The sequence below is a fragment of the Xyrauchen texanus genome, chromosome 12 (genome assembly GCF_025860055.1).
Source record: "Xyrauchen texanus isolate HMW12.3.18 chromosome 12, RBS_HiC_50CHRs, whole genome shotgun sequence".
NCBI lineage: Eukaryota > Metazoa > Chordata > Actinopteri > Cypriniformes > Catostomidae > Xyrauchen > Xyrauchen texanus.
In genome coordinates this window covers 11,479,081-11,500,321 of record NC_068287.1, presented here as the reverse complement: position 1 = coordinate 11,500,321, position 21,241 = coordinate 11,479,081, and the positions used below count along the sequence as shown (strand labels likewise).

The window sequence follows — 21,241 nt, the reverse complement described above, 5'->3', positions numbered from 1 at the left end:
TGTTACCGACCATCTTGCTGTGAGATGTCAGAGCTTCCAACTGAACCACAGTGCCACCTTTTAAATGAGTTGATAAACTTAATGAAATGAAGCAGTTATCTGTGGACTTCTAGCATTGTGCTCTCAGTGATAATAGTAGTACTTCTTTTGCTACAACTGCTTCAGCAATAATGACAATAAAAAGATTCTGATAAAAAATTGTAATGATTACATAGTCCAGTTCACAATACTGAAATTATTTAATTCAATTAAATACCATTTCCTATACATGTAAAGCTGCATCTCTTAACTGATGGTTTCAAAATTTATTTTTCCTATGAACAGATTTTTAATTTAAGTGAACTTGTTAAGTATGAATTCTCTTTCTGCCTGCTAACTTACTTTAGTTTTTCATTAACTCAGAATGTTATATGATTATGTAGTTATTGTAAATGTAAATAAAAAGAACATTTGTGAGCAACATATTAAAAAGCTAATTTGAAATACACAATTATACATTGTAAAAAATAAACAGTAAGAGAGGCGTGTATTGGATCTTTATAAGATAAGCTCTTTATTATCATTATACAACTACATCAAGATTTTTGTACTTCCTCAAATATTTTTGCAGTTAATTAAAATAAACCAGAAGATAAAAATGAAATATAAAGATGGACATACATTATGAATAAAACAATAAATGATACATTTGTTGACTGCCCCAAAATCATTATTGATTTACCCATAGATTTGATCATTTTAACTTGTCATTTATTTATTATTTATTTATTTTTGTTTAATTGACCTTAATATCAAAAACATTAGGAAAGTCTGATATGAGAAAACAGATTAAAGTATCAGATACATTTACTCATACTTCATTTATATATTCACTTCAGAACATGCATGTTTAGAGTATAGGATATATGATTGGATAGTATAGGAGATGTCTGAAGAAGTAATGGCTTATTTTTTTATTTGGCTCTTCTGTTTGCTGGAGACATCTAAATGAAGTAGAATCCCAGAGCATCAATTTCAGCTCCACTTCTCCCTACCATGCCGTAACATTTCTATGAATTCACATCAATCTTCTGAGGATTACCCAGGGAATCACACAAGGCAGAGAAAGTTGTGGTTCCGTTCATCTTCACAACAATCAGTTCAAAACCCCCAAGTCGGTCGTTATTGCCATTTGGCCACAGTACTGCATCAAGGATTTTATCATTCTCATCAAATAGCAATTCTTTAACGTTCCCTTTTTGTACTGTGCCAAATGTCTTTTCCTGGCCATCTGAGAGAGTCACCGCAATTGAGCATATCTGGGGAAGAAGAATAATCTTTATTTGGTTTCAGTTTATTTCAGGAATATTACAACTATATTTGTTAGTGGAAAACATTATGTTGCTTTATTTATGTCCTCCTTAGTAGCTTACATTTCAAGACAAAATTAGCAATTGCAAACAGCAATTATGGGGCCAAGCACAGCAGCAGATGGGTATAACTGCATTCCATAGGACCAACAGGAAAAGAGTCATGAAAATAGGCCAAATTAATCTAAATTTATAAACATATTAAACAGGTTTCTTTTTTAAATAGCAGCTTTGTCAGATATAATGACCAGTAGATGTCACTGATCAGTAGATGGCTATACCGTTTGAAAAATTGTTCCAGTGCACTGAAATGTTCACGTCCTAAAAAGTCCCAGAACGCACTGTAAAAACCAGGGAGCAACGTTGCTCACTATGTTTCCTTACCGGAAACGTTGTCATGTCTTCTGAAGTCTTTTTGTTTGAAGACAAGCACACGTGTAAATTCTGAAGTCAAAGCCATTTTTTCTCTTTAAAGGAGATGTTGTTTGTAATATTGTTCACCAATAATGGGCATGAATGGGAAACAATCATTTAAATATTTTAGCTTTTATAAATGTATAAAATACATGCCTTTGTATTTACTTTTCTTTATTTATGTCATTTATCTTTCATAATTACTCTGTATGTTTTAATATCTACCAAAAAAATTACAACAGTGTAATTTATACAGCAATTCTATTGAATAATACCAACTGCGTTTAACCATGCAACCTTGTAATTGTGTCACAGTTGATGAAGTAACAAACATCCCAATATTCAGTGGATCAACATCCTTGCCAGTGTCAATTCAAGTTCACGACTGGTTCATGACGTAAGGAGCTAGATGACTTTTCGGGAGAATGGTGATGAACACCAAAATTCCAATAAGAGTTATTGGTGTTATCCTGTCTGTTCCCAATCTTCAAAAGTAACAATTGGACATGGTGCTGATGACATTTACTAAGTTTTGTCCTAAAGCATTGTTAAAAATATTTTAAGAACCATGTCGAAAAAGCCGACAGTCAATATGGCTGGCTCAAGAACACTGGCCATCACTGAACTCATTTCATGGCAAGTAAGAGGAGATGTCCCCAAACTTCACCAAGTTTTGTTTCAATACGTTAAAAAGTAGGTTTTTCAAAATCTAGTTCAGATCCTCCCCAGACAATGTGCAAAAATGTACAACTTTTTAGGATAGGGTTCTATGGGCTGCCATAGACTGCAATGGGCCATGCATAAATTTGTGGAATATATCTGGTTGGGCTACATAGATTTGCCGTAATGGCACTACTTGTAGGTAAATTTTTCTTTAAGACAGTTGGTTAAAAGGCATATTTGCTTATAACTTTTAATAAATAGGTGGTGCTGGCTTGCACATTAAAACTTTGCACATACCCCAAGGTTAAGGTGGCAATGACAATTAGAGTATCTGGATATTCTTTAGCTGGATTGCTTTTACACCTTGCAGTTAAATGTCTCCACTGTGATCGGAGAGAGATCCAATCACATTTACTCATGCAAAATAGAAAACACTACATGCACATTACATCAGAGGCTGCATTGAATTAAAATTATCTGTCTTTTAGCCAATTCTAAAAAATGTTATGGACGATCCAAATACTTTCCATCACTTCGACAGTTCAGGATTCCCTTATCAAAAGCTGCACTTAATGCTGCACTTGATTCAGCGCTTTGGGAACGTCTTTTAGGAGTGACCAGCTGTCACTTGTCTTCAGACCACACTATGATGTGTTGTGCTTCTCAAGCCTTTCAAATTCTATATTTTCCTCTGATAGGAGTTAGATTGGTTAGTGTGCAGAAATCTTTTCCTAGTCTTTTCTTCTTCACTTAAGTGTGAAAGAAGAAACCAAAACAAACGGTGTGTGTTTCACTCTCTATGTGGTATGGCTGAATCAGACACACACCAGTTTTGTTTTGTTTGTTTGGGGGAAGAGCACGCTGCTCTTGCGTTGGAGCGAGGCGGGTGTGAGCATTGTGAGCTTCTCACAGTTAAAATGCTGCGCGCTCGCCTCAGCTATTTCCAAGAGCCAGCCCCCACCATTTCGTTGTGGGGCTCACGAATGGATCTGGCTGAGGAGCGAGAGATTGATCCGTCCCTATCACTCGCGCTCTCTACAGATCCAGCCGGTCCCTCGCGTGATCTTCAGTTCATGAGAGGGACGATGAATCTCTTGGGACCGAGTATTCTGAGTTGGCTATCTCTGAACATTCCAGACTACAGTTAAACTGGCCGCGTGAACAAGAGACCCCCAACAATCAAAATTAGAGGATAGATTTCTGTCTGGTGGCCGGGGAGAGTGAACTCAAAATCAGTCTCTCCCCTTCTTTGATGACCTACATGATGAGTTGACTCCTTCATGGAAGACACCTTATACTTCCCTTGTCTTTGTGCCCTCAACATCGACATATTCGATTATTGTGGGTGCTAAGGCTTGGGTGTATAAGAGACGCTTGCGGACCATCTCTCCCCACAAAGCCGTGTAGGACCACCTCAATGCTTGTGGGGAAGGCTTATCAAGCTGCAGGTCAGGCTGGTGCCACTCTACACACCATGGCAGTGTTACACAAGCGTACCAAGCTGATCTATTTAAGGACCTGAGTGCGGGGAGCACTATCGATGAGGAAGCGTTTTCAGAACTTTGTCGAGCCACAGATTTATCTCTGTGCGACCAAGCTGACGGCCCGCGCTATTGGCAGTTCAATGGCTGCTTTGGTCAGCAAGGAGAGGCATCTGTGGCTAAATCTTTTGGGTATTAAGATAAGGACAGAGTGTTCCTTCTTGATGCCCCAATTTCACCTTCTGGCCTGTTCGGTGATTCTATGAATACAGTCATTACCATGTTTCGGGGGGTAAAAAGAAACAAGGAAGTATTGGTGCAATTCCTTCCTTGCCGTTCACAGAGGGAGGGGCTGTCGGCCACCCAGCTTCCCCCCGGTCCTTCTAGAAGGGAAGTCCAAAAGCAGAGTGTGGCGAGTCGCGCTCTCCCTCGCAAAGAGTGGGGATCGGCTCGCCACCCTCATCAGCCTCCAAAGCAAGACCTCAGGACTTTTATTTCTAAAACGAGAAATTCCTGATGGTCTTGCGCCCAGCCTTGTGGAGGTAGCCCCCCCTTCGAGATGGCGTGCAAAACATTTACCGGCACCTTCCCGACACCCCCACGGAACCTCTCTATTCCCGCCACCTTCAATGTTTCGGGAGCTAGAGTTTTCCAGCTAAATGTTGGGTGTTCGATCGCATAGAAAATCTCGGCTCAGTTCTCTGAAATGGGTACCAATTTTTATACTTCCTGTTGAGGGAATGTCGGATGTTCCGCATCCTGGTTGACAACAGGAAGTATAAAAATTGGCACGCATTTCAGAGAAACGAGCCGAGTTTTTCTATGCAAACAAATCTAACTAAGATTTTACAAGCAGAAGTAGACCTCTTCGCCTCCTAACAGAAAGCGCAATGTCCCCTCTACTTCTCAAAATGCAGGCCCAAAATGCGCCTGTATGTATTCCCTCCAGTTTATCTGAGTCCAGTCCGTGCTCTTCAGGCCTACGTCCACTGCACTAGCCAGTAAGTCAGGGCAACTTTCATCTGCCATGGGGGCCATAACAAAACAGACAATATCACATTGGGTGAGGAATGCTATTGCCCTGGCCTATGAGGCACGCCGGCAATCTTCGCCAGCAGGCATCAGGGCTCATTTAACCAGAGGGGTTGCTTCTTCTAAAGCTTTGGTTGGGGGTGTCCCTCTACAGCATGTTTGTAATGCGGCAGGCTGGTCCTCTCCGCACACATTCATAATATTTTATAGTTTGGATGTTCATGTAACTCCAGGCTCTTACAGTATGTCCTTGAGTCAACATCACAAGCTCATGTCTGAGACCTATCATGCTCTTGTGAGCACACACAACACAACTGTAAGGGGTCCAGACACACACAGTGCGGCGGCACTGTGTGTGTCTGGAAAGATTGTTCCCAAAGCTCTGAATCAAGAGCAGCATTAAGTGCAGCTTTTGATAAGGGAACGTCTTGGGTTACTTTGCTGTAACTCTTGTTCCCTGAAAAAGCGGAACGAGATGCTGCGCTTCATTGTCACACTGAGGATGTCCCAGGACTGCTCTTTAGACAAATACCTGATGATGCACCTGTGGCGTATCTATTTATAGCCATGGAACTGGTGCATTCTGATGATGTCACCAACAGAGGCTAAAAATTCTAGTCAATTTCATTGATGTGTCGCAAACATATTCACAGCTGGTCACTCCTAAAAGACGTTCCCAAAGCGCTGAATCAAGTGCAGCATCTCATTCCGCTTTTTCAGAGAACAAGGGTTATAGCAAAGTAACCAGAGATGTTTTTTTTTTGCGGCCACCAAAACAAAAGTTCAGACCACCGAAACAAATGTAATGATATTCATTATGAGTTTGGCAACTTATAAAAACTTAATATGCTTCTAATGCAGAATTAAAGCCTGGTTTCATGTGAGTGTTGCGCAAGCCACAGTAATTAGATTACTTACCAGGAGAGTGACGCAAGTGGGAATTTAAGGAGAAAGACGAGATATTCCAAGTGTATTCCAATGGAATAATTACTGTTCATTAAATTGGGTGACAGAATCGCAAAATGCCAGTGTCTGTTGTTTTCTTCACATTGCGATGGCAGAATGAAAAGAATAAGGCAACAATGACTGTAGCGCATTCTCATCATTTTATAATTAATCACTTATGTATTTTTATCTGGATAACAATAATGCATTTGCATTTACTCCTTGCATTTAATGTGATCAAGTGCTGTCTGATAGCTATTCGATCACTGAAAATGCATATTAAAGCAGCGTGTAAATGAGGCCATAGTCCATCCATCCATCCATCCATCCATCCATCTTCAACCACTTATCCGAAGTCGGGTCGCGGGGGCAGCTGCTCCAGCAGGGGGCCCCAAACTTCCCTATCCCCAGCCACATTAACCAGCTCTGACTGGGGGACCCCGAGGCGTTCCCAGGCCAGTGTGGAGATGTATCCACCTAGTCCTGGGTCTTCCCCGAGGCCTCCTCCCAGCTGGACGTGCCTGAAACACCTCCCTAGGGAGGCGGCCAGGGGGCATCCTTACCAGATGCCCAAACCACCTCAACTGACTCCTTTCGACGCAAAGGAGCAGCGGCTCTACTCCGAGCTCCTCACGGATGACTGAGCTCCTCACCCTATCTCTAAGGGAGAAGCCCGCCACCCTTCTGAGGAAGCCCATTTCGGCCGCTTGTACTCGCGACCTTGTTCTTTCGGTCATGACCCAACCTTCATGACCATAGGTGAGGGTAGGAACAAAAATTGACAGGTAGATCGAGAGCTTTGCCTTTCGACTCAGCTCTCTTTTCGTGACAACGGTGCGATAGAGCAAATGCAATACCGCCCCCGCTGCCCCGATTCTCCGGCCAACCTCCCGCTCCATTGTCCCCTCACTCGTGAACAAGACCCCGAGGTACTTGAACTCCTTCACTTGGGGCAAAACCTCATTCCCTACCTGGAGTACGCACTCCATCGGTTTTCCTGCATCGGTTTTCGGAGGCCATAGTCAAAGCATTAAAATTATCTAGAATATCTGTAGAATATGCAGTATAAAGCTTAAGTTGACATCATGACAAGACGTTTGATCATGAGACATGCAAGGGAGGTTTGAAGTAATTATGTAGACATCATATTAGATTTTTGCGCTGTTTGTAAACGTTATTACTGAATTAATTTAATAATGTAAATAATGGTCTGTTTATCATAGAAAGTGATCGTATGCCTTCAGAAGACTTACATATCATGCACAAGTCGCATGGACAAGTTCTATAAAATGTTTGGGTACTTTATTAAACGCTGCAGTTCTTCTGCCATTGTATTGAATTCAGCCAATGGAAAACATTTTAAATTATTGCTTTTTTCCACCTAGGAAAGAAAGTCATATAGGTTTGAAAAAACATTAAAATGAGTATATACTGACATAATTTTCATTTTGGGTTGAACTATTCCTTCAACAGATGGATAAACTGTGACAGACCTATAATTAATAAATCTAATGATTTATTAATTATAGGCTTCTTATGAAGCAGTTGGCGATGATAATGTTTGAGAAAAGAGAAGGGAACAAAAAAATCTTCACATACTGTGTTTGGGTTGAGAGAAACCGTGATCTTCCTTAAGGTCATGCCAATGGGAGTGGTAAAGATGGAAAAAGGACGACCTCCTTGCCCACCCACAATCACATGTGTAGCTGAGGAAGAAATTAGGAGGGAAAACAATGAAGATATTTTGGAAAAAGCTAAAGACATATAAAAAAGTGTGCAAATCATACTCACTGTTCATAATACGCACACTGTCGCTGGCTTCAATTATTCCCAATTTACTCACTACCCTGTAGCGAAACAAATGAGGCTTTCCAAGTTCCAGTCCCTTTAGAATACAGATTTCATCAAGTGTGTCTTCGATACGCCATATTTCCTCACCATCAGCTTTGTACTCAACTTTGTAATGCATTGTGTCTGCAGTTGGGGACTTCTGCAGTTTGAGGGTCACTTTGTCCAAGATGTTCTCTACTATTGGTGGGGGTGGTTTGGACACAGGCTGGAACTGTTTGTCTATCAAGCATTTTTGTGCAAGAAGTCAAGTGGTGAAGTTCAGACTTTGCATCATCTAACCACTGGTTTAGCATGCTAGCATTAAAAGGGAGCTGTTGTGGATATTCAGAATGTCTTCCAATGACTGCTGCTCCATCCCACCTCCTCGAATAGCAGGCAGGACCCTGCGCAGTGCTTTCTGGAGGACCAGCTTGTATTTACTTAATGAATTCTGATATGAGAGCAGTCTCTCTTCGATGTCACTGAAAACATTTACCAATGTATTTCTGAACAGGTCGTTGCATCTTCTCTCTACCTCTACCAGCTCCTCTATTATTTCTTCAGTGTTGATTATCAGACTTGTGTTAATTTCTCTGACCAACTGAGCTGCTTTTGTATCCAGTAGATGAAGAGGATAGAGCCAGACCTTTACTGGAACCACATTCTGTGGATTGTCCTTTAGCAGAGTGGGGAGCTGCTTGTACACCTGCAATGCCTCCATGTACGTGGTGGGGTTCTGCTGAAGTTGGTAGTCTCCATAAAATGTGCAGCTGATATTCTCAGCAATCTTTTTCTCATCCTCTCCCAATGTTACAGCTCCTTGCCCCTCAATGGAAAATGAAGGTATCTTCTTGACCATGACATTCAGATTTCCGTCAATCTCTTGTTTGTTCTCATCTTTTGAAAATGTCCGATCAAACACCATAACAGCCTGAGCTCCGTACAGTACAGCTGTGACCACATGAGTTGCAGTTTTCTGCTCAAACACCTGAGGGTAGGTGATCTTGCCCAGCTGGGTCATAGTGAGCTGATCGAATCTTGAGGTTTCACTGTAATGCATTATTACTCTTGACTGCTGGTTTGAGGATTTGGTATCATGCAGGTACTTGGCAGATCCCCCAACCTTCACCAGCCCCCCCAAGAAACTGGCCTTCAGAGAAGCACTTACATCCAGGAGACTGGACTTATCAGAGAGAGAGTCAGAGCTACTAAACTTCAAATCAGTTTGGAGCTGCGTATGAGTGTCCAAATCTTCATACAACGATTTTTTATCCCACAGAGTAACACCTGAAATGAGAAGTGCCTTTAAATCATGATAGTGTAAATGGTCTGCACTCATTTTTTAACTTTAGAGGTTACCAAAGCACTTAACACTGTGATTCATTCACCCATTCAAACACACATTCACACACACTCTCATATACACACTCATACACCAATGACGGCAGAGCTGCCATGCAGGTGCTAGCCTGCCATTGGGAGCAACTTGGGGTTCAGTGTCTTGCCCAAGGACACTTCAGCATGTGGAATCGTGTGGGCCTGGAATCGAAACATCAACCCTGCGATTAGGGTAGTTGAGCACAACAACTCATTTATTTCCACACCTTTGGGTCATAGGATATGTAGATATTTTCAGTCAGCACTGTCTTCAGTGCTAAAAACAGCTCATCAGTGTCTAATGTGTTTAAGCTTTAAAAAAAAGAAAGGAAAAAAAAAGAAAAAGAACATATGACCCTAGGATATGTTTTGGACATCATGGTTTTGAATAAGCCATAGTATCCGTGATATGACATACCTCTGTATCAATTGCATTATTTGCATCAATTTATTAAATATTGTAAATATTTGATCGAATATGTTCCACCTCAATGGTGATGGATCATATCCCCTCTGTAATGATATGGACTGTGGTCCACACTGATGAATGCTTTTGAACTCACTGCAGTATTTCAAATAGAGGGCGCCAGTGATCTGACTCCAGTTTCAGTTTCACCCAGAATGAGTTATGATGTGGATGTTTTAAACTGTTTCTAAGAGTGACCAAAAATAAGAGGGGGTCAACCTCAAACAATCGTTTGAAAAGACTAAGAACCTGTGGGGTGCTTTAAAAACAAAGAAGTGTACCGTTTAAAGAGAATAGTGTGAAAACTTAATATTCAATTGAATAATGATGGCTGTGAAAAAGCTTAATTCCATGGACACTAATGGGTTGTGTTTTCTTTGGGGACTGTATTTATTTTTATTTTTGATTGTCAGTGAAGTTCATGTTGCATCTCTGAATTTAAATGGTGCAATAGACATACGAAAAAAAGGGCAAAGTTATATAAAAAGTAAATAGGCTACTTCTGTTTTAATAACACCTTACATAGTGGAGGAGTCGCTATTTTATTTAGTTGGAGTTTCAGTCCATGTTCTTATGATTTCGAGGAAATTTTAAAATGTAGACATTTAAAAGTAAGAGCACTTTTTGGAAATAATATTTTTGTTTTTATTTGTGTGTACATTTCAACCTCAGGTGTATAAATACCCCTAGATACCCTTTGCAGCAAATAATTCTTGTTCCTGGGAGGGGATTTTAATTGCACAGAACAAAACATGGACAGAAATCACATTGTGCCTTGTAGAGATAAAAGATCTATGAACACCTTGGAGACAGATATAGTAAAACTTCTACAGCTAGTTTAGTCAAATGGAGATAATGGCTATTTGGAAGCTCTATCAATTAAATAAATAAATTAGAAGGGGTTAAAATGAAGGGAACTGTTACAGACATCAATCAGTGTGTAGTTCAAATGAATGCCCAAACCAAATATTTTTTTTTAATCTGGAGAAAAAGTCTGGTCAGAGAATGTTTATTCAAGCCTTATTTTCTTAAGATGGAGAACTAATGTTAGACCCACTGACATTCAAATTAGGGCAGTTTGTTTTTTTTGGTCAGTAGTGAGTTGAGTTCAGGGCAGGGAATAAAATTAGTTCAATGAATGAAAACCAAAAATGGAAACGAATGTTTTTTGTTTGTTTTTTTGCAGAACGTAACCAAAAACAGGAACAAAGTGATTTTCAATTGTTCCAGATTAAAAACTTTATTTTAAAATGCTGGTAACTGGTTATAACCAGTTAATTTATTTCAAAATATTTTTTCATGAAACTGAAGGCCAAAGGTTTTTTCAGACATATTTGGAACTACACCACTTCATGTTGCCTGAAAAAATGAAACATGTTCTTTAATCCTGTAGGAAAATGCTGCAACACATTTCTATGCCTAATCACCCATTGTGGATGAAGCATTCTGTGAATGAAGAACTTTTTAACAATTATGTATAATTACTAGATTTACTGTACATGTATGGCTAATCCAGAAACAAGGAAAACATTATTAGAGGTACAAGTATTCACTGAATTATTGTTAGATATGATGCATTAATACAGATTTGATACTGTCAGGTTTTGGCTCAGAAGCAGACCTATAATTAAAAATGTACTTTACTCTTAATTACTGAATACTGAAAAGTTTTTGCTCAAAACAAACCAAAATGTAAAACGTTTTGCTTTTAGTCCCTGGTTCAGGGAACAGTAATGACAGTGCCTTTTTTGAAGACCTAAACCATTAGTCAGAGGAGACCAGTGCAGAACTCGGAGCATGGGAGAACTGAATAAGGACCCCAAATAATATTGGGTACCACAGAGGGGGGCGGTGGAAGAGGAAGTTTGTTTGTACAGTTTGTACAGAAACTTCTTATGTGAACTACTGTCCCAAAGAAACACAAAATCACAGGACTTAATGACTACAGACCCATGTGGATCGCTCTCACTCTGAGAGAGGGAAAACACAGCAAAACTTATTCAGGTAACAGGGTTTTTAATATTCCTTTTACACAGTACACATTAATGTCTTTCGTGGGAACACTGGGTTCACTTGTCATTCTCTCTCTCGCCCTCGAGGCTCTGTCGCTGCTGCTTTATATGCCGCTCTCCCCATGCTTACTGAAATTAGACACAGGTGTTAGACATAATTTAGCTCAGGTGTAAGCGCCCTTACAGCTTTTCTCTCCCGGACGGGCGCTTGACCACGCCCCCACTGCCACAACCCATCACCCTGATGTCTGTGGTCATGAAATCATTTGAGAGACTGGTGTTGGCTCACTTGAAGGACATCACTGGACCCTTTCTAGATCCCCTTCAATTTGCTTATCCAGCAAACTGGTCTGTGGAGGATGCAGTCAACATGGGATTGCATCATATCCTGCAACATCTGGACAGACCAGGGACATATGGGATCTTTATTGTGGACTTCAGTTCAGCTTTCAACACCATCATCCCAGCTATTCTCCAGACTAAATTACACCAACTCTCTGTTCCCAGCTCTGTCTGTCATTGGATTACCAGATTTCAGATGGACAGGCAGCAGCTTGTGAGACAGGGGAAATTCACTTCCAACACCTGTAAAATCAGCACTGGTGCCCCCCAGAGATGTGTGCTCTCTCCACTACTCTTCTCCCTCTACACAAATGATTGCATTGCCAAGGACCCCTCTGTCAATCTCTGGAAGTTTGCAAATGACAATGAGTCTGCATACAGAAGGGAGGTTGAACGGCTGGCTCACTGTTGCAATCAATACAACCTGGAGCTTAACACTCTTAAAACAGTGGAGACGATTGTGGACTTAAGGAGGAACACTCCATCACTGCAGTGGAGACATTCAGGTTCCTGGGCACCACCATCTTACAGGTCTTGTAGTGGGAGACCCACATTGACTCCACTGTGAAAAAGGCCCAGCAGAGGTTTTTCTTCCTTCGCCAGTTGAGGAAGTTCAACCTGCCACAGGCACTGCTGATACAGTTCTACTCAGCAGTCATTGAGTCTGTCCTCTGCACAAATACAGTCTGGTTTGGTTCAGCTACAAAATCGGATATTAGAAGACTGCAAAGGACAGTTCGGACTGCTGAGAGGATTATTGGTTGCCTCCTGCCCCCACTTCAAGAACTGTACAATTCCAGAGTGATGAAAAAGGCTCTCACTCTGGATCCCACTCACCCAGCCCAATAACTTTTTGAACTGTTGCCTTTTGACTGACGCTTCAGAGCTCTGAGCACCAGAACCGTCAGGTACAGGAACAGTTTTTCCCTCAGGCTATCCATCTCATGAATAGGTAAAATTGCCCCTTTCAGCAACACATACACTTGTATGTTTATGACACAACACACCCAAGACATGCCACACAAGCATGTCTGATGCTTGTTGGAATTGACGGGTCCTTAAACAAGCCCTTATAATAAATCTTGAACTGATTGACAATTTCACTTGTGAAATGGATTGCTGTGAACTGTATGACAATGATTGGCTTATGATCAATAATATGATAGTAAACAATACATTGTATTCTAAAGCTGTTGATTTTATTGTCTTATCAATGATTAACTTTTCTGCCACAAGAATGTAATGCATTTTAATTATATGAATATATATATATATATATATATATATATATATATATATATATATATATATATATATATATTTATATATAATTTTTGTATTTAAAGATAACTATGTATAATTATTTCATCATATGTTGAATTATTGTTATATGAGGGGCTTTCTCAGCAAATATTTGTATATGCGATTAAATGCTATTAATCGGGACATCATGTAATTAATTTGATTAAAAACTTGAATCGATTAACAGCCCTAATATATATATATATATATATATATATATATATATATATATATATATATATATATATATATTTTACTATTATCTCTGACTTGTTGCTGTATTGTATTGTCATGCACTGGAAGCTCCTGTCACCAAGACAAATTCCTTGTATGTGCTATAAAGCTAATTCTGATTCTGATGTTGACTAGAGATCTGTTGCATGCTCAATTCTATGTAATTTTTCTGGAATATTTTTTTTTACGGTAATCTTTTTAAAGTATGGAATCTTAAATAAAAAAAAGGTGAGGATGCGGACTCTCTTCACTTGCTACTAAAAGAGCCCTTGATTCATGGGGCATGCTTGGATTTAGCTTCGAACAGCTGTGCTTTAGCTGGACATAATAGTTTGCCAAGGTCACTACTTTGGGAATTTTATTGCACCTTGCTCAGCCAGGCTTTGAGGATGCTGAAAAGTAGCCTTGCATCTCAGTGTTTTCCATCAGATCAGTTGCTCAGCTGCTCATGAGGTGGCAATCTGCTGACAAAACTGAAGACTTAAAATTTGTAAAAGACTACTACACGGTCCATGGGGTAAGTGGTCCTGATACTAAGGAACCTTTTCCTAGTTTATTTCTGTCACCCACCCTGGATGGGTATTCACGTTTTCATTAGAAACTGGAATGTAAATGTGTTTAGATTTTTTTTCAGTTTTGGGTAAAACTCTGTACAAAGCCTGTGTTTTGTTTTTTAACCAAACGTTTTAGATAAGAAAACTGACACCGCATGGAGAGTTTTATACAAGCCACCATTAACCAAGAGAGCAGGCGCCTTATGCCGAGTTTACACTACACGATTTTAAGCATGATTTTCGCTCGCCGACAGTTTTCTGGTGATCGCCTACAAAAGCCCGAAATCGTAGGCAAATCAGTACTCGATCCTGTGAGCGACTTATATGAATTATCAAAGATTCGGTCTGAGAGAATCGCTGTCGCGTCACCGATGTCAGTGAGATTTTTAGAATGTTAAATATCTGGACCAGTCGGCGATTCCGAATATGTGAAATATGAAATATGTTTTGACTGAATACATCTGCAGCGTTGACCTACAGGCCAATGAGAGAGCAAAAAAACGGGGCACAGGAAGTTTCAGTGTGAGTCCTGATGTACCTGCAACAGGCTGCGGTATCGAGAAAGTCACATTAGACCGAAGCAATGGAGGAAATATTAGTGGAACATTGGCCGGAGCACCAGACTTGATGTTTCATCTGAACTGCACCACAACCGAGTGGAGAAAGAGAAGACATGAAGAGAAATTGCCAATTCTCTTGGACAGTCAGGTAAGCAAATAGATCGATTTTTCAGTAGGATAAAATATATATATAATAAAATATGTGATGCCTTGAGGTGATTAAAAACATACACATCATATTCTGAAACGCATAACATATGATCATGCATTTGTTTTCGTGTCTCGTATCACTTCTCGCGTGTACTCTGATGTGAAACGTAATTTGGAGTCCAGGCAGAGCTGTCGGGGATTCGTCAACAGTGAAAGGTTTTGTAATATGTTCACCCCTGTCACAGATTCATTGTGTAATTTGAAAACGCTACAACTTATATGACAAGACAGACAGTTGTGTAATATGAATAGTACCACGATTCGACATCTTTGAAAGTCGTGTAGTGTGTAGGAGGCATTACAGTGTAGAGTTCTCCACTGTGCTGTTGCTGTGAATGCTTTTCTTTCTGTTATAAATCCTGAGGTTGGTTCTGAATGTCCTTTTCTTTTTTTTTTTTTAAGAGCATCTGTGTTTCACGGTTTCATGCATCGTTTTAGATTTGAACCCATGTTTATGATTTTAAAGTGTCTGTTCAGTTGTTTTGTTGAAAATGTTTCTATGGAGACTTTTATACTTCTGTAGAGTTTCAGATATGTTCAGAAAAGGCATTATGAGTGCCAGCTGTTGAATTGTGTCTTGGGCCAAGCAAAACTGTATATTTATACAAGCAGGAAAACAAGACTGAACAGAAACTTGGTCAGAATGCCACTGTGTTATTCTAAACCATGGTAAAAACAAGAGTGCTGCTTGATTTTCATTTTTACAAATCTATGAAAGATCTGTTTACCTTTCAAATGAAATGGTGTAGTAATTTTAATAAAGAGCTTTTTCAAATTAAATCCTCTCTCTCTTCTCTGTGTGTATGCTGGGAGTGTTTTGGTGCATGTGAGGGTGCTCATGGGGAGAATGTAATTGATTTGGGTCACTTATTGTTCTTTCATTTTTTTAATATGGGAAACTGGGAAGTGTAAGTATTGCAAGGTTGGTAAAAGTTTATATAGTGAGTTCTTGGTCTGCGGATGAGATGAGTTGAAATTCCTCCCGGAGAGAGAGGTATCAACTCTCTTGCTCTGTCATGGTGCCAGGTGTGTGACTGTTGTGGAAGAGCTGTTGCGGTCAGTGAACAAATTGGATATGACAACATCTCTTCGGCCTCCAGAATGAACAAGGCTGTGGTGTTTTCTTTTTTTTTTTAAGAGTTTATCTTGCTATCTCACCACTTGTTACTCCACCTACCAAAGTTACTATTTCAAATGTGCCACCGTTCATTCCTAACCCTTAAACTGAGTGAGCACTCTTGGGTTTTGGAAAGTTTTCAAATGTGCTTTTAACAATTCAACAAGAATACTCTTTAAAACATGTGAGGTCTTTTAGGAGACAGGTACTTATTTGTTTTAAAGAATCCGAAATGGATGTGTCTTTTCGTGTTTTGCATTAAGGAAAAACATATATGATCTATGCTAGTATAAAAGTATGGGTGCTTTGAATGTAGGGATATTGGTCATAAACATCAAGTATGCCCACACATAGAAACAGTTTAGGTAATGTTGGGCAAAATTTGATTGCTAATATTGAAGTTATCATTGAGTCAAACACAAAAGAGATGCATCCTCAAGTGGAAGATGAAAAGGATGCATATGGATCTTTGTGGCATGGGGGTTGTGGTCATGTGTCAGTCTGCAGGAGAGGGAGAGGGAGAGCGGTGAGGCTCGTCACTTGTTTCTCATTATAGTGATGGCAGAGGGAGACCTGAAAAGGCTCGCCAAAAGGCCGGCCCCGATACGCTGGGCCCCCGGGAGCACGAGATAGAATTTTGCACTCTCACGTCCCTGGCTCCTGGACCCGGCACCCACTCTCTCGGGGCCGAGCTCGTTGGAAAGGGCCTTTCAAGACGCTTCCGAGGACCCCTGGCTCGCCTCTCTAGCCCGCAGGGAACCGGAGATGGAGGCCCCCGAGAACCGCCCCTTCTGCACAACAGCTACGAGCAGAGAGAGTGCTTCATTTATTATTAATTAATGAAAGCACAAATGCAGACTGATGAAAATCTTGAAACAGAAACGAGTAAATATAGTGAAGAGGTGGACTAAATGAAACACTAGTTCAGAGGGAGTTCATGTGGAATTAATGTGATCGTCAAAATGTTCTGAGGAAAGTAATGAAGAAATGAGAGATGACAACAAGTTTTCCAATATTTCAGAAATTGGAAATTATGGTTATGGAGGACTATTATAGGTAGCATGAGAAATGCTTTTTGGACACAACCTTTGGTGTAAGTGAGTGAGTTTTTTCCCAGATGTGGGAAAGTTCATTGTTTCGGTTAAGGTATTACAGTGCACAGCGAGTTTTGAGGCTTTGAGAAAACAGGAAAAAGTTCCAGCTAAAGAAATTTCGTTCTGAAGTTACAGAAGAGCAAACACCAGTTGCTCATCGAAAGCAATATGATTTATTGAGGGGTGACACCTACATTATGCTGTCTTCTTGTTTGTTCTTTATCTATTCTATATTTCAATCTTTTCTTGGAAAGCTTGAGAATCGGCTCTATAAATATGATTGGAGGTAGAGAAAAAAGCTAATTAGCAGTGGCATCATAGCTTTTAAATATAAACCTTATTAATATTGTGTTACTTCTAGAGACTCATGCAAATAATGAAAATGAAATTGAATGGGACATGTGGTGGGGAGGACAATTTATCTTAAGCCACAGAACAAGCACTAGAGCAGCAGTAGCTATTTTATTTGCAAAAAGTATAAGTAAGGTATAATCCACTTCACGTCGGGTGGTTCTTCTCTGTGAATTTAAATGCACAATCCAGAAATAAAAATATCTACAGAACGTAGAGCGTTTGGCACTCCAGAGAAATGTATTATTTCATTTTTATTTGTGGTCATTTTTACATTAAAAAGGAAAAAACGAGATGTAGACAGACAGGCTGATTGATTGATTGATTGATTGATTGATTGATTGATTGATTGATTGATTGATTGATTAGTTTTTTGGTTGAGCAACACTTCATCCTGTGTTGGTGCAATGAAACAAGCTTGCATCCTGTCTATATATCAACTATACCAAGTAGCGCTGCGATGGTCATGACTGCCCCTTTTTTCTCTGCAGGGAGCACGCATCCACAGGAAAAAACATGCGATGAATTGTCAGATGATGTGCGGTCTGAAGAGGGCATATATAGGGCTCTATTTTCATGCCAGCGCAAAGCGAAAGTGGGCATGGGTGGGAGTGTTTGCGCTACTGTGGGTGTAGGCTTGCATCAATTTGCTATTTTCCTAAGAATTTGGTTGTTGCTCTAAGACGTTTCAATACCACGTCTTATCTCACTGCAAAGTCCAAATTCAGTTCCTGCATTTGCATTTAGGAGATTCCACAAGCTGGTGTTAATAAAGTTAATGTCCAAACTCTTAAAATATAGTGGAATATTAAATTATGTCCATGACAATCACTGTCGTAGCCGTTTTGAGAAAGAGAAAAAAATTAAAAACTATTATTATGAGATTGTCTTAAACTATCTAAAGGTCATGGCTTATTTTTCTATTATTATATTTACAATTGTATTTATGATATCATTTATATTAGTATTTTCCCTCCCATTGTAGTGGAGTGATTTTTAAGTCACTGCAAAAGGGTTTAACAGAGTAAAATGTTTGGATTTGGTATGATTTTTTTGATGACTTCGTTATTTTGATTATATTTTGGTTTCGTTTGAAGTGTAATTTGAATTCAGAAATATATATAATTTTTTTCTTCATGTTTCCTTTTTCACATTTTTCCTATAAAAATTCTCTCTTCAAAAAAAGGAACGTAGTACCAACCTTGGCCACCAGGTGCCACTATCAGTAAACATGCAATATTATGCTTTTTCTGCCGGGGGGAAGATTTTTATTCAAATATATATTTTATTAAATTATTGTTAATTATTAAGTTTACATTTAATGGTTTTAATTATTAGTAGTTTAGTAACTTGATTCATTCTCGTGTGTTAGGGGTTCATGGTAATGTTAATGCATGAGTCAGTAGACTAAACGCACATTCAACCGGACGACTGCAATGGAGTTTTAACGGGAGATACTTTCAGAGATTGAAAGAGACTTTTAAGAAACTACGTTTGAAATATATTCACATTAACACATTTTCCGCCCAGTTTATCAAAATGAAATGTTTAAGGTGAAATAATTAAGAGAAAGCATTAAAAGCATAAGATTACATGTTTACTGATAGTGGCACCTGGTGGCCAAGGTTGGTACCACATTCCTTTTTTTTTGAAGAGAGCAAAAGAGTATTATTATTATTATTATTTTTTAAGAGAAAATAAAAAGTAAGACAGGCTCAGGAAGGAACGGAGACATATTTTTTTTTTTTATACATTTTTATCCACCGTTATTTTGTTTTTCCAGCTTGTGGTTAAGGGCTTCCATAGCGTTGGATGATGACAGAGAGCGCCAAGCGAGTGGGTCGTTGTCATGGTAACCATATTCTGAGTGCATTGAAAGTATTGTAAAATCGTCGTGCAATGCAATAAAATATCTTCCCTTCCCTGAAATCTAAACATGACACAAAACCGAGAAGGACGTGTCTGTGTTTCCGCTACTCTCATCACCATTCTCACATCTTTTATTGCTTTATATTTTTAAACACCCATCCACTGATGTACAGATGCAATCTTGTTTTATTAAGATAACTTTTATATTTGGAATGCAAAACCTCCAAAAGTAAAAAGTTTCCACTAGATCAATCAGTCATGTTCTTAATCAGAGAACTGTGTTCATCTAATAACTAACAAAATCCCAAGATTGATAGAGTCAGATGTAGAAATAAAATTACCATATTATGTGAAATATTTATTTGGGTGCTTGAATCGGTCATTAAGAATGACTGTTGATCAAAACAGGTCATTTAAAAGAATCATATACTGTGCTTAACATAATAAATATTCATGAGTTGTGCAGCACTGCCCCTCACAGCACAATTTTCTGTCAGTTTATTATTATTTAGACCTAACTTTGTGTTAATCTTCACTTTCAAATGGATTATTCCTGCTGTTACAAAGGTGATAGTCCTTCAGGATTTTATTAGCAGAATAACATGGGATATTTCATGTTGGCAAATCAGTAGCAAAATGGTTACTATGTGGTTCCTGTGGAAATGCAGTTGTATAGACAATTGATGGACATTTGAAATTTGATTGTGACACCAATTAATGAACTTCTTGTTGCAATGAAGCTTGATACATTAATCCATAAGAACTATGCATGGGGGCTTGCTTTGGTGTTGCCAGCACTCATAGTCTGTATGACACCCCCTTGTCACCCCATAAAAATATATCTAGATCTGCCCCTGGACTTCTGATCACCCTTGTTTTCTACCTGCTTTGATTCTCCCCATTGTGTACTGTTTTGATTCCCTCCAGCTCTGTCTTTGATAATGTGCTTTCGCCTAGTGGCATCTTCATGTTGAGGTGATAGAAAACTAAATATTTTTTAAGATTCAAGATTTTTTAAGATTTAAGATTAACAAATTGACTGAAGAAGATTTTTAGCTCCCAAAGGTCATGAAGACTCGTGGTATGAAAAGTGGTCATTTAATATTATTTAAGTTTTTATATATTTATTTTTATTATTATTAATTATTTTTATATAATTAATATTATTATTTTAATATACAGTATATAAAAAAAAAGTAGGCACATCACCTGGAATGAAGGAATCCTTGCGGCAGTCGTAAAGCATTCCAGGAAACAGAGGTCTTCCTAGCGCTGCCACCTCGATTGTCTCAGATTCCATGTCTCTGGTAAATAACAATGACAAAGTGGATCATTTTCAGCAACTTTATTATGCTAAAAGTTTTGTTATAAATTACAATTCAAGTTTTCCAAAGTAAATTCAAAACGAATAGGTATACATACAATCAAGTATTGAACTTCTATTTATTCACTATTCAAGGATCTCTCAATTTGAAAGAGTTCAACTTTTTTATTTTTTATTTTATTAGTTACTTCAATGTAGTTGTTGTTTCACAAATAAGTTTGGTTGTGGTTATTTAACAAAAGGAAAAATCCAGCATTAAGACAATGAAAAATGAACATATTTCCTTTACAGAATTGACTGATATTTCTCATATTTAATTTAAAAATGTCTAAAAATGTCCCTGTGGTGAACTGACCTTTGCATCTGATTTGTCAAAAGATCATTTTAAGTCGTCTCACCTGGAGTTGCTGTGTGTCTTTGGTATATTAAGAGATGAAGTCTTCTGTTATTGTCTTCAGTTGAAGTGTGAATTTCAGTGGTCTTCTGGAGTGATATTTATACTCGTTTTTTTTGCAGGAAATGTTTTGAGGAATTAATTTTCACTATTGCCCAACAAGAGGGGAATGATCTTTATCTGATAACAATCAATAACTGCCATGACCCGTTTCAGAAACACTCAATCCTTCCTCTTACAGATTACTGTCTCATATGTTTTGACTTGATTTGTTATTCTAAACACCAGGGGACAAATACATTTCTTAAGAAAGAAATCAAG

At 38.8% G+C, this 21,241-nt stretch overlaps 1 protein-coding gene across 1 annotated transcript; it reads right to left on the bottom strand.

Annotated features, from left to right (window-relative positions):
* Positions 1-706: 706 nt before the first annotated feature.
* On the bottom strand, positions 707-21,021 carry LOC127652847 (neoverrucotoxin subunit beta-like). Its single transcript, XM_052139256.1, is given in 7 exon segments — positions 707-1,298; positions 7,484-7,590; positions 7,676-7,952; positions 7,954-8,045; positions 8,048-9,001; positions 20,412-20,506; positions 20,925-21,021. Coding segments are annotated over 6 exon segments (1,770 nt in total). The 5' UTR covers positions 20,503-20,506; positions 20,925-21,021; the 3' UTR covers positions 707-1,049.
* Between the last annotated feature and the right edge of the window lie 220 nt (positions 21,022-21,241).